The sequence below is a fragment of the Patiria miniata genome, unplaced genomic scaffold, assembly GCF_015706575.1.
Source record: "Patiria miniata isolate m_02_andy unplaced genomic scaffold, ASM1570657v1 HiC_scaffold_9, whole genome shotgun sequence".
Classification (NCBI taxonomy): domain Eukaryota; kingdom Metazoa; phylum Echinodermata; class Asteroidea; order Valvatida; family Asterinidae; genus Patiria; species Patiria miniata.
The window spans coordinates 5,804,097-5,817,477 of record NW_024037076.1 but is presented as its reverse complement, the minus strand read 5'-3'; the positions used below and the strand labels follow the sequence as shown (position 1 = coordinate 5,817,477).

The 13,381-nt window shown below is 41.1% G+C and overlaps 1 protein-coding gene across 11 annotated transcripts in view; it reads right to left on the bottom strand.

Annotated features, from left to right (window-relative positions):
- LOC119720271 overlaps positions 1-12,736 on the bottom strand; it is a 67,209-nt gene extending 54,473 nt beyond the window's left edge. For all 11 annotated transcript variants that reach the window (XM_038189900.1, XM_038189904.1, XM_038189910.1 and 8 more), the window contains exons 1-2: positions 12,561-12,736; positions 9,624-9,741 (exon numbers count right to left, since the gene is read on the bottom strand). In XM_038189900.1, coding sequence (XP_038045828.1) covers positions 9,624-9,741; positions 12,561-12,641 — 199 coding nt within the window. In that variant the 5' untranslated portion in view covers positions 12,642-12,736. The remainder of the gene's footprint in view (positions 1-9,623; positions 9,742-12,560) is intronic.
- Positions 12,737-13,381: the final 645 nt, after the last annotated feature.

The window sequence follows — 13,381 nt, the reverse complement described above, 5'->3', positions numbered from 1 at the left end:
TAGTGGCGACAGTTTTCTCACAACCCAGCTATAATTACACGCCAAAAATAAAGTCTGATAAATTGATAAGACGTTAGTACGTGCCCCATGGTTTGGATTCGTTCTTTGTCATAATAAGGGAATTTCTATGACCAATTTCACGGCAACAGGTTCGTCGGCCGGCCAACCGACGGATCAAGTAAGTGGACAATGAGACCCTTCAAGGTGTTTGGACGATAAGCCCTAACGCACAATGTTTCATTAATTTTCTTGCCGAATTATTCTCCGAGGCGTTTGGATGAACTTGGATGAACTTGAAGCTTGGCACAAACAACCCTAATGCCCAGGTGTGCATATTACCCCCAACGAGAAGCCATAAGGTATCAAATTACCGGCGCCGTTTATTTCGTAAAAAGATAACTGATGAAACGAAGCCTGTTTTTATGATTCTCATTCTGACTGACAATATCTTCATAAACATATATTTGGAAAGTCATTTCACCTTAACCTCCGGAGTTAACGGAAGGACGAATTAATTGAAATTGAAACTAAAAGCCTCAAATCAAACTCAAAATTTCTTCCAAACGGGTACATGGAATGAACATGAAACACGGTACGAACATAACTCTGATCTGTGACGTCATACCGTGTCGTCCTAAATAATTTTATTTTAAATGTACAAGCAATATAGAACAAGCCATCTCCCCTTCGGTGCGCCAATGCTCGTTATGAGCTGAAAAAAAGTTTTTTTTTCAGACTTAAACGGTAGGTTGACAATGTTACCTTTATTTTTCATCATACCCGGGCAAGGCCGAATTTTTAAGTATAGTGGGTATTCGAAATTGCGCAGCTAAAACAATTTGAATTCGGGTTGGCGACATTATTGCTACTATAGACAAACAACCACCATAATACACTGTACCATTATTCAACAAGAATATTACAGATATATTGAATACAGGGGGAGTTAAAAGAAAAATTCGAAACCAAAATGTCGGGACTATTGTTTTAGTGAAGTTTTGCATGTAGCACTTTCAAAATCTAGGATATGAAAGCCCAATTCATAACTTTGTTGTAGTACAAGAATCATTCATATCAAGTATGCACTTTTTACGTTACGGAATTTTAAACACAACCATCGTTTTAAGGTTCTGTCCATGAATCACTAAAAATTCAGTGTTCTTTCAGCAAAACGAAAACAAATCACTTAGGGATGTGTGTGAATTGTTTTCGTTCTGCTGAAAGAACACACACCTTTTTATGATCCGTGGGCAGAACTTTAAAACGGTGGTTGCGTTTAAAATTCCGTAACTTGAAAAGTACATTATATGAATGATTCTTGTACTAAAGGAAATCGTATGAATTGGGCTTTTATATCCTTGATTCTCAAAGTGCTGCATGAAGAACGTCACTAAATAGATAGTCCCGACATTTGGGTTTCGGTTTTTTTACTCACCGTGTAGAGTTCGTATATCGCACGACGAAGAGAAATTTCGGGTTTTCCTAAATCCTCAAGATGTAATGTCAGTGCTCTTTTTTGTTCTCCTAACAAGTTTTCAACATGTTTTTTACCCCCCCCCCAAAAAAAAGAAACCCTACCTCTTTTCATTTTGGTCGACAGTGCAACAATTAGGAAAAAAACCTTTATTTTGGGTTGCTTTTGCAACATGCATTTTCCGCATTGCGAGTAGACTGGCTTCCGTATCCTACACTCATCGATTCGGATAATGGGACGGTAACCAGTCTACCCTGCAAGGACACAGTTTTTGTTTGGCCTTAAAATGTCTCATTCAAAAGAAAATCAATTTTGTAGATTGCTAGAAAAAAAAAATATATATATCATTTCAAAAGGAATTCAATTTTCGGGATTAAAAACGGATATAAGATCATTTGCCATTGATGAGTTTTGCTCATTTCCAATACATAACACCACTCAAACTCCAATGGAGCATGTTCAACACCAAATCCGTTGAGGTTTTAGGCAAGCTGGTATAAAACTTTTTATGGAAGTTTCTGTTCATCACTCTTTTAGAGGTTTTTTGTCATTAGGCCAATAAAAGTGGGGGGAAATAAATCATGTATACCACAAAATCTAAAATGAAAGCTTCCACGCATTTGTAGAGCCATTATGGTGGACAACTCTTTTCACTCTTTTACATTCCTGATATTGTAAGGCCGCCTCTGGATCAATAAGGTAAGTTCGCCTCTGGCAGTCAGGATATTGCAAAGTTTGCAATTAGGGAAAAAGGACGTAGACCCTATAGACTCTTTGTTACCGCTTCACAATGGTGACGCCGACTCTGCACGTGGGCCATTGTGGGCGTAACTTTATCTTCTGGAAATATTAGGGTCATTACCGTGAAACCAGACAAAACTAGGTCGAAAAGAATGCATTCAAAAACAGACTTTACAGTAGACTCCGGAGGTTCTCATGGGTTTGGCATTTTGTTCTGTCATAATACCGGATTTGGCCCATACAAATTTCAAAGGAAAACTATTGCCAATGAACTTTACGTGACAAGTTAGTAAGTTCCTGACGCAGGACAGTGAAGGGATTTTCGGTGTTTTTTTTTATTTCACTTGTAACCAGGATTGAAGCAAGCATTTTGCATGTTACCTTTAGGGGATATAATAATTATGGACGAAAGCACATAGTTTAGGTAAAATTGAATAAGTACAAATTTACCCCAACCAAATACATACAGTATAGCTAAAATCAATGGCAAATATTCAATTGACGCTACTTGCATACTTAAAGGGAAGATACAACATTTGCAAACATCACAAAACGAAATGATAAAATTATCTCAAAATACCTTACTGGACTGTTAGGATATGACAGTCTAAAGCATCTTGTAAAATAAATCGTGGCTCCTGGTGTGCTGACATTTTCAAGAAAAATGGTATTTTTCCAACGCTGGTCGGCCGACCAGCGTTTGAGAAAACTGGCTTTTTTTCAAAAACTGCTCCTATTTCTTCATAATTAGTTATTTCGTGTTTTCTTTGCAATTGATTACACAACTGTGAAGGGGTACAAGCCTGCTGGACTGATTCTCTGACCTTACAATTCCCCAAAGTCTATAAATTCTCCGTTTCATCTTAAGTGGGGTCAGGGATTCAGACTACAAGAACATGAATGATTTTCTTGGTTTTTCTAGCATCTACAAGCCCAAAACGTAAAACAAGTCATTTTAACAATATTTGCTGTACCATACTAATCCTCCAAATCCATTTATTTCTGAAAATTGCAGCAAAAGCAAATGTTGTACATTCCCTTTAAATAACACAGTTTAAAACAATCATAATAGCCTCACGTAGACCGTGTATGAGGCGTATTTGGAGGTAAATGCCTCTGAGTGCGTTCGATTACTTCCCCCTCGCTTACTCGTGCAAGCGCGACAGCGTTAAATCGAACGCTGTCGCGCTTGCCTCACGTGACTTCTCGCGCTTTCACGAGCCTGGCCCATGTAACCGACTCGCCGAGCCAGTTACTTGGGTAAGTATTCCATAAGGTAGCAGACCAGTAAATAAACTTCCATAGACCCCAATGGTAAATGCTCCCACTTCAAAAATTCGGGAAAAATACTCACAACTCTCCAAGGTGTTCGAGACACACATCAAATTAAAGCTTATTTCATCATCTTTCATTTTCTTTTCAATTTTCGGGGAGTCAACTGATGACTTTTTGGAGAAATTTCCATCTGAAGATGATCACCCCTGAAAATAGTCCTGAAGCCCATCGCCATTTTGAAAAACGATGCCTACACTCCATTGCAAAATAGAGCGCTTTTAGGGTCCAAATTACATCAAAATTACACAGAACTGCAAGCTCCCAGTCCTGTGCACGGCTTCCACCCATATTTTTTACAATCCCTCAAGTTCATGTCCCACAGCATGCTCAAATACCGAAGATTTTGAGGGCATGCAAATCGTGATTTGGCCGGCGCAGGCAATTTCGGACCGATTTACTGGTCTGCACCCTATAGAGAAGCGAGGTTTTGAAAAATTTACCCAAACAACTTGTACGGCACGAGGAAGGATGGATGACTCATATTTCATCAAAAAATTGCAAGAAAAAAAATCTCTGACTGCGATTTCTGGCCTGAAAACAAACCCTCTGTTTGCGGCTACCTTACTGCAGGGCGCCCCCAACGGGCGTTAATTGAGTTTTTGCTCCTTCCGACCCCAAATTACCCCCCCCCCCCCTTGTTCGCTCGAAATTGCTGTGATCGGACGACGGTCCATCGGCCCTATTCAGATTTTGGGCGCATTTGTTTTGGAACCGCCATTGGTGACCCCTTTTTAAACGCTGCCCCCCCCCCCAGGTTCCGCCCCCCTGAAAAAAAAACACTCCGCAAACATTTGACAACAAACGACGGAAGGCGCCATTTTGAAACTATAGGTAGCAGACCAGTAAATAAACTTCCATAGACCCCAATGGTAAATGCTCCCACTTCAAAAATTCGGGAAAAATACTCACAACTCTTCAAGGTGTTCGAGACACACATCAAATTAAAGCTTATTTCATCATCTTTCATTTTCTTTTCAATTTTTGGGGGGTCAACTGCTGACTTTTAGGAGAAATTTCCATCTGAAGATGATCACCCCTGAAAATAGTCCTGAAGCCCATCGCCATTTTGAAAAACGATGCCTACACTCCATTGCAAAATAGAGCGCTTTTAGGGTCCAAATTACATCAAAATTACACAGAACTGCAAGCTCCCAGTCCTGTGCACGGCTTCCACCCATATTTTTTACAATCCCTCAAGTTCATGTCCCACAGCATGCTCAAATACCGAAGATTTTGAGGGCATGCAAATCGTGATTTGGCCGGCGCAGGCAATTTCGGACCGATTTACTGGTCTGCACCCATAACTTGCCATGCAATAAACATGGCAGCCAACGTGACATCCGGCGGGCGCCTCAGTCCGTGTCCGAAACGGGCTTCCAGAGCTACGGCCGGCTACTGTCAGCGCGTCCCCGCGTATTTTCAATGGGCGTGGACCTAGACCTACCTCTGACACTTGATTCGGATGCAGCCTCAGTGTCATGTCAAAGTTCAACTTTGGCAGCTCTTGCATGAAACTTTTGTTTATTTAGCTCCACTGTGCATGTCTGTCATCGCGCGAGGAGCCAGGCGCGAGTAAGTTGGGGGAAGTAATCGAACGCACTGCACGAAACGCTTGCAAAGGTATGTGTAAACTTAAAGCTCGGCGCACACCTTTCCGATTTTACCGGTTTACCGGATTTTCCCTTCACCACTACGGTTTTTTTTCCACCGTTGCAGTTAGACCGCTACATAATGCTATAGTTCACACATTCCCGAATTATGGCCACGAATACCCGAAATTCTATTTTCGGGACGAAACACGGATATACAGGGTGAGTAAAAAAAAAGGGAACCAGAACCCCAAAACTTATATTTCATATTAAAAAAAAATATGTAGCACCAACAAATAATAATGACTGCAAAGTCAATTTCGTAAGCTACTTTTAGATGAAACAATATTATTGCTAAAATTACCCAATCCCTACAAAGAATGTCATCATTTTACACGCAGTGACCCTAAAACCAGTTTCGTCTATAAATAAAGCAATTTATTGTGTATTCTGACTGTTTGGAACAACACAGAAAAAGACACAGAATACTTGTTTCAACAACTGTAATACACAATATCTTGATTAACAACCCCGCTTGGGCAAACAATATGACTTAAAATCCACTTTTTTCGAAAGACTTGTTTTCGAAAGACGGGCCTTAAAAGGACTTTGTTGAATGGTTTTAACTTTTAAACTGAGATTTTATCGCCGGTGATATTTGAAGACAATTGTGAATTGTGATCGCATTTTACGACGAAAGGGGTTTTAGGTTCATTGTGTTTAAGTGGTGAATTCTTTGAACGGATTGAGCAATTGCAGTATTTTTTTTCATCTAAAAGTAGCTTATGAAAATTGGTTTCCCAGTCATTATTATTTTTAGTGCTACATATCTTTTAAATATGAAATATAATTTTTTGGGTTTAGTTTCCCTATTTTTGACTCACCCTGTAAGATCATTTGCTTTTCATGAGTTTTGCGCGGTTTTGAAACATCATCTTGCATTGAAAAAAAAATGATAATAAATTTGCCGCCGCGCATGGCTACGGCGATGCACGCGCAGACCAGAAACCGAGACAATCTTTTTCCAATATTTTACATGATATTGTAAGACCGCCTCTGGATTAATAAGGCCAGCACAAAGTTCCTCTTTGACAGTCAGGATATTGCAAAGTTTGCAATGATGGGGAAAAAATACATAGACCCTAGAAGACTCTTTGTTACCGCTGCACCATGGCACGTCCGACTCTGCACGTAGGCAATTGTAGGCGTAACTTTTTCTCATGAAAATATTAGGGTCATTATCCGTGAAACGAGACAAAACCACGTCCCACAAAAATGTGTTATGACAAAAAAAAAACCAGACTAGAAAGTAGAGTCCGGGGGTTCTCCGGGATTTCGGATTTGCCCAACAAATTTCAAAGGAAAACGATTGCCAATGAAATCCACCTGACGAGTTAGCAATGCTGGGTTCACACAGTCCCAAATTATTGCCGCCAAACAAAAATTGGAAATATTTCTCGATCCCAGATTCATGTCTGTGTCTTATCATTTTTGCAATGAATGACCTTCATTAAGATGATATATGAAGAAAAAAGTGGCGTCAGGTTGCAACATTTTTTTTCTGCCTGCGTCATGTCAAAATTCAACTTTCCAGGGCGTCGCGAGGGGGGCGCAACCCCCCCCCCCTCACCCCGGAAAAGCCACACAAAAAAGAAAAAAGAAAAGAAAAGAAAAGCAGGCGAGTAGTCATATTGGTGTAAATTTTATGGATGGGGGGGGGGGGGGGCAAAATGTCTCTGCCCCCTCTAAAACTGATAAATCGATAATATGTTGAGAAATACAGGAATTTTTGGGAAAATATGTTTTGCCCCCTTTAGAAAAAATCATGGCGACGCCCATGTTTCCAGGCTTTGCACGAAACTTTACCAGAAACCGTTCCTTTATTTAGCTCCACTGCGCATGTCTGTTCTCACGCGAGGAGCCAGGCACGAGTAAGCTGGTGGAAGTAATCGAACGCAATCCACATAGGTTAATATACGGTTAGATCACTTGATTTTCAGCGCACACCTCTGTGGCCCAGTGGTCCGATTATTAAAATCGGAAAGGTGTGCGCCGGGCTTTATGCGCATTCTTTGTCACTAAATTAAAATAACAAAGAACTCCTTCTGAGATACCTGCCAGGCGGCCACGCACGAAGAAAACCAGTAAAAGGTTTATTCCCACCTGAAGTCAACGAAATATGAATGCGTCACGGCGGAGTTAGAGGAAATATTTTTGTCTCGCGGCATCAAAAGAAAACCCTGCAGTCATTGCCACTGAATCAAAATCACAAAGAACATTCTCTGAACTACCTGCAACACAGAGTCTTTAGAAATGCGGATCCGGGTTTACGGTAAACCCATTTGGGTTTCGATTTTTGTGAATCACCATGTATATAATTTTTCCATTGATTGTATTGGAAACTATCTCTCGAGTGTCCCGTGAACAGTGTTTTCAGATGCAACGCCCAAGTGCATGTGAAGTTCATCTGACCGTGCATAATTCAAGATACAGCAGCCGGCATAAAAGGCTTATAAACAGATGGTAAAACTAAATAATATGAAAATAATTTAAATCCAGGAATAGCTATGAAATGGCAAAGACAGGCCCACTCTATTATCACGGTATAATTCTTTTTTTTTTTCATTACTGCTCCTGCACTGAATGAGAGTTTTCTATTTCATTGCGCAAAATTAATGCAGAGTTGCGGTCAGTCTGCCATCTTTGTTCTTGGCGTTCTTTCTACTAGACTGACCTTTTTACTTATAGATTCGTGATGCGCACGAAACGGTAACAATAGTTGATCTGTTTTTTATAAAGTTTTTGGCCTGGTCAACCTGTACATATAATCACGCGGACGATTTTCAGGAATTTGGATAATTAATCACAAATGGAAGGCAGCAGATTCGTGGACTGGTCGAAAACAAACGTGACTAATGATCAATGGATTGGAATTATAGATTCACAATAAGGCCTTTTTGTAAATTTTATTATTGTTTCTCCTAATGAAGTGAAGAAAGAACAATGCCTTTAAACACACATCTTATGAACAAATAGAAGATGAAACCGATTTATAACAGATCTGGTCTGAAAAAAAAACACCGATCATAAGTGACTGTCAGTGAGTGAGTCAGTCGATGGGATAGGTATCCAGGACCGGCACAAAAAAGGTGCAACTTCATGGCTGAGGGCAAAAAGGACATAGACCCAGACTCTTTGTTACCGCTGCATAATGGCACGTCTGAATCTGCACGTAGGCCATTGTTATGGCGTAACTTTTTTTCATGAAAATATTAGGGTCATATCCGTGAAACGAGACAAAACCACGTCCCACAAAATGTGTTATGACAAAAACAGACTAAAAAGTAGACTCCGGGGGTTCTCCAGGATTTGGATTCGTTCTGTCAGAATACCTGATTTTGGCCAACAAATTTCCAAGGAAAACGATTGCCAATGAAATTCGCCTGACAAGTTGGTAATGCTAGGTTCACACAGTCCTGAATTATTGCCAAGAAAACCCAGATCTATCCCGAATAAAAATGATTCTTGATGGCATCGGGGGAAATTAGGCCCGATCAAGGGCGGATTCAGAACCCATTTTTTTTTGGAGGGGAGGGGGCCAAAAAAATTGGTCCCCAAAAAGTGTGTCCAAAACAATTACTGCGTGGGGTTTGGGGCCCACTTAAAGGCCCTGAAAATCTTTTGGGTTCTAGATGCTCTGTGGTGTGATCTGAGGCAATTTCTGACCATTTTAACCATAGTTTTTTGAGGAAAAGATGGTGGTGTACTCATTGCCTGCCTTTAGTGCGAAGTCACTAAAAAAAAATATTTTGATTCGTTTTTTTGTTGGGGGGGGGGGGGGGGCTATGGCCCCCTTTGGCCCCCCTGGGTCCGCCCTTGGCCCCGATTCGCAGTTTGTAAGAAAAACTTTAGAATGAAATATTAATAATCAAGAACTAGATACGAATGAGAAGCCGAATCAGACCAAACCTAGCCGAATGAATGCGATTTAGGGCAGAATAAAAACTTGGTCTTGCCTAATTAATCAGCAAATCTGTTCACGCGAAATAGGCTATTACATAGACTAACGCTGAAGGGCTTTGACGGCGCATTGTTGGCGGGTTGGGCCACAGGTGCGCTGACCTGGTTTTGGGTCTGCCAGCGCGCGCTCCAAAAATAGGTTCTATAAATAGGTTGCCTAAGTGGGTTCCTATTGTTTTTATGCGGGTAAGGCTTGGCTAGATTTCAGGGTTGGGTTTAAGTTGTAGCATTGTAATACATTTTGTAAAGCTGTGCTTATCCAAGCTCAAGCTGGGAATCGATCTGTTGCAGTTCTGAGGGCGGTGTGGAGTTGCCCGCAGAATCCACTTGGCAAAATAAATTAGATCTTCCTACAGATATCTTTTTTGTGTGTGTCCCCTTGTCTTGCGTTTTGCTCGATTAGTTTGGCGGACAAGAGCCCAATAGAATCCCGCTTCAGTATGCAATATCGTCGTTAAACTTACCAGTTTCCGCAATATGAGCCATGCTCTGGAATTTGTAGATGCCCGCTATTATATCTTCTTCGTTCATGTTAGCGCCTTCGGTGGTGGGGCGTACATAGCCGTACTTCGACAAGTACATCTATGGAACAAAAAGATGATATCTCATGCTGAATTTTCAGGTTCATTTTGCTGTGTGTGCATCAGCGGGGCAGCCGTTGTGCAGTTCTTGGTTGTAGATAACAATTAATTTAAAGGTATATCATTTGCACAAAAGTAGAGTATCTAATTATTATCAAAAAGCTCACTCGGATACAAGATCGGACTAAGATCGGACTGGTACAAAGCACCCCCTGAAATTATTCCGTCTGGCTTGCTTTCATTTGGAAGAAATCCAAAAAAGCTGATTTCCAACAAACAGTGAATTGACCGATATTTGGAAATAAAGAGTGCTATGGACGAAATTGTATTTCGTGATCAAAAGATTGTGCCTGGCTTTTCACTATTTCCTCGAAAAGTGTAATATCCGCTGAGCTGAAAATTCAACAGGCTAGGGTTTGAACAATCTTCTTTGGATTGTGAGTGGTGTTATTATTAGAAACGAACAAAATGCATGAAAACCAAATGATTGTGTGCCTTTAAGCCAAAGCATCAAACTGTGCTGACTGCGCACTTCAAATGAGTATTGGATTACCAGTGTATTGGATTACCAGTGTATTCAAGTCCAAGGCCTGCAAATTATTGGGCAAGTCAACATATCCTTTTTGGATCCAAATACTCTGATCAGTGATTACTAATATCCAAAGATACAAATCTCGAACCACTCAGTCTATGTTATCAAGTTTAATAACAACTGTAGCAGCTTATGCAAGGAACTCCACATGCAACGCCTTCTTGGAGGCCGCCTCCTTTTTCTTTTCTTTTTTTTAACCGAAAAAATAATAACTTTTAAACGTTGACACCATTTAGGCCTCTTTGCCTGTTGCATCTAGCCCATATAAAGCCGGTATGTCATTTCCTGAGTCCAAGTGGCGGCCATTTTGGAGGTAACAAAAGAGCCTCCTCCTTCCCTTTCTTTTTTTAAAAGGCAGGACGCTAAACATGTTGTTTTTCTTTTGGCCTTATAGGCTATAGGCCTGTGCCATCATATCGTGCAATCATCCTACTCATGTTGCGGGGGAGGGGCAATTGGCCGGTCAGCCGTTGCAAATTAAAAAAAAAGGGGGGGTGGCTCAATCACATTGCTCTGACTCCATGCAGCACATTTTCCCTGTTTTTCCTACGATTCTTTTTCAAGAATCCGTAGCGGGAAATCCTATTCTGGTTAAATTACTGACACTTGTTGGGGGTGGGGTGGGGGCATAGCCACCGCCCAAATCTGGTAGCAAGTCAAAATATGTTATGAACAAAGTCGAGGACGAATTGTTCAAGTCGGTCATTGTACATGATTGTAATTGACGCACATGTATATCGGGGTAGGGGATGCACAGAAGCGTCTGGCGTGTAATGCCAGGTTCACACATTCCCGAATTATTGTCACGAAACACGAATACTTCCGATTTATTCCGAATCAAGATTCTTGATGGCATCGGGAGAAATTTGCCCCGATTCGCTGTTTGTCAGAATGACTTAAGAATTAAACAAAAATAATCAAGAACTAGGTATGAATTGGAAGCCGAATCAGATCGAACCAAGCCGAATGATGGCGATTTAGTGCAGAATAAAACAAAATTGTAGCAATTTTGTATGGAATAACAAAATGATTCGTAATGATTCGGCATGATTCTGGACTGTTTAACACCAAAAATAACTCTACGATACTTGTAAGAATGCTGTAAAAATATCCAAGTACTGTAAGAATATCCAGAATTAGTTATGAATACAACAAGAACAAACCAAGAATTGAAATTGGTTCCGGAATAACCCTGACAATTTTGAACATGTCCAAAATTGTCGGGGCGCTTCCCGATCTTAAACGATCTTTCACCGAACTATATAACAGAATAATCCCGAGGCAGCCAAGAACCATCCCCGATTTAATTAAGAATTGCGGCGATTCGGATTCGGAAATGTGTGAACCTAGCATTATGCTCTTAGCTCTTGATTATTTCTGTTTCATTCTTGCAAACAGCGAATCGGGGCTAATTTCTCCCGATGCTTACATATTGTTTATTCGGGATAGATCAGGGTATTCGTTGCAATAATGCGGGAATGTGAACCTAGCAATAGTGCCGCATGGTAATACTGCATTTGAAGCCCGGGAAGGTGGGTGCATACCTATGTTCCCCAATACCGATGTTCCCCAATACCGATGTTCCCCGAAATCCTTAACCTATAACCCTAACCCTAGCCCTAACCCTAATCCTAACCCAACCCTAACCCGTATCCCAAGGATTTCGGGGAACATCGGTAGTGGGGAACATCGGTATTGGGGAACATCGAGTAGACCCCGGGAAGGTCGGGCCATAGAGGGGCCTATGCGATGTCGGTATAATCGCAGCGCATGGCAGATGAACAAAACCGGCCAATTAACGGAACATTTGATTTAAGCCTAGTCATGAATCAGTGCCGCTGTCAAACTTTTATTAACTTAGCCTTACCTTCCTGCTCTATACCCTGAAGTTCGTCTTCTAAACCGCACCTACCAGCCAATATATCTCAGCATTTAAATCATTTAACTTAACACATTTGCAATCCCTATACTCCCAAACACTCAACCAATAACTTATGTAACAAGCCAGGCAACAGACAACTCCACTTGTCGTCTCAATTCACATCTTACCCAGCCCCCATACCCGTTCACCCTAATCAACCCATTCACAATCTACCCCACTCGAACTAGCCACATATTCCAATACTGAGTTTTAATCACCACAGGCCGGAAACCGGGAGTGGAGAATCCAGGCGAAAGAAAGACCCACCTCAAATTCAAGAACGAAAGAAACATTTGTTGCGACTTACCATACAGTCGGCAGTTGTCTCTATTTTGCCCGAGTGAACCACCGTGATGGAACTGACAAGAAGCACCGACAAGAGAAGCATTTTCCCCGCCTTTATTTTCCCTTTTCCCGATAGTAGAAGCGGCGGCGATATCCGTTTTGGTAAAGTTCGGAATTACTGCGGCTGATTAGGCCGCGTCTGAATGAACCCTCTTTACAGAATGTCTGTGCATGCAGACACCACTGCGTCAGTAAGTAAACTGACCCAACCAACCTAAAAGTTATTGACTGAACCTCGCCAAACAAATCGTGTCTATGACCCTACCTAACCAAAACGATTCGTACGTACCCAACCTGTAACAATTAAAGCAATGAAACGTTTATTTGGCCAACAGGATTGTGACATTGCAGGATATCAGTCTAGGGGAAAGCGCCGTAAGCGCGTCTTTGTTACAGTTTCTTTAAAGCTGACCCGATCGCAACTTTTTTTTCAAAGAAAACCAAAAATAACACAAAGTTAAGGACCGTTTAATAATAATTAAAGTTCTTGATGCGGATCAGGTGACCCAAAGCATTGTGCTGAAGCAAACAAAAAATTATACTCGTGACTAGCCAAACAGAAAACGTACTTCAGATCCAGTGATCCAGAAATCCGAGCGAAATGCATAGAAGGCGATCCCGAATCCAAATTTGTAAAAAAAAAACACACTTTAAATAGACGCTTTTGAGAAACATCAGTGCGCATAATGCGTGTGTGGCGTAGACTCTACTCGAAGACCACGTAGCAATAGCTTTAAATACAATGTTAACGCATTATAATTTTCTTTCAGTACACCAAGACCT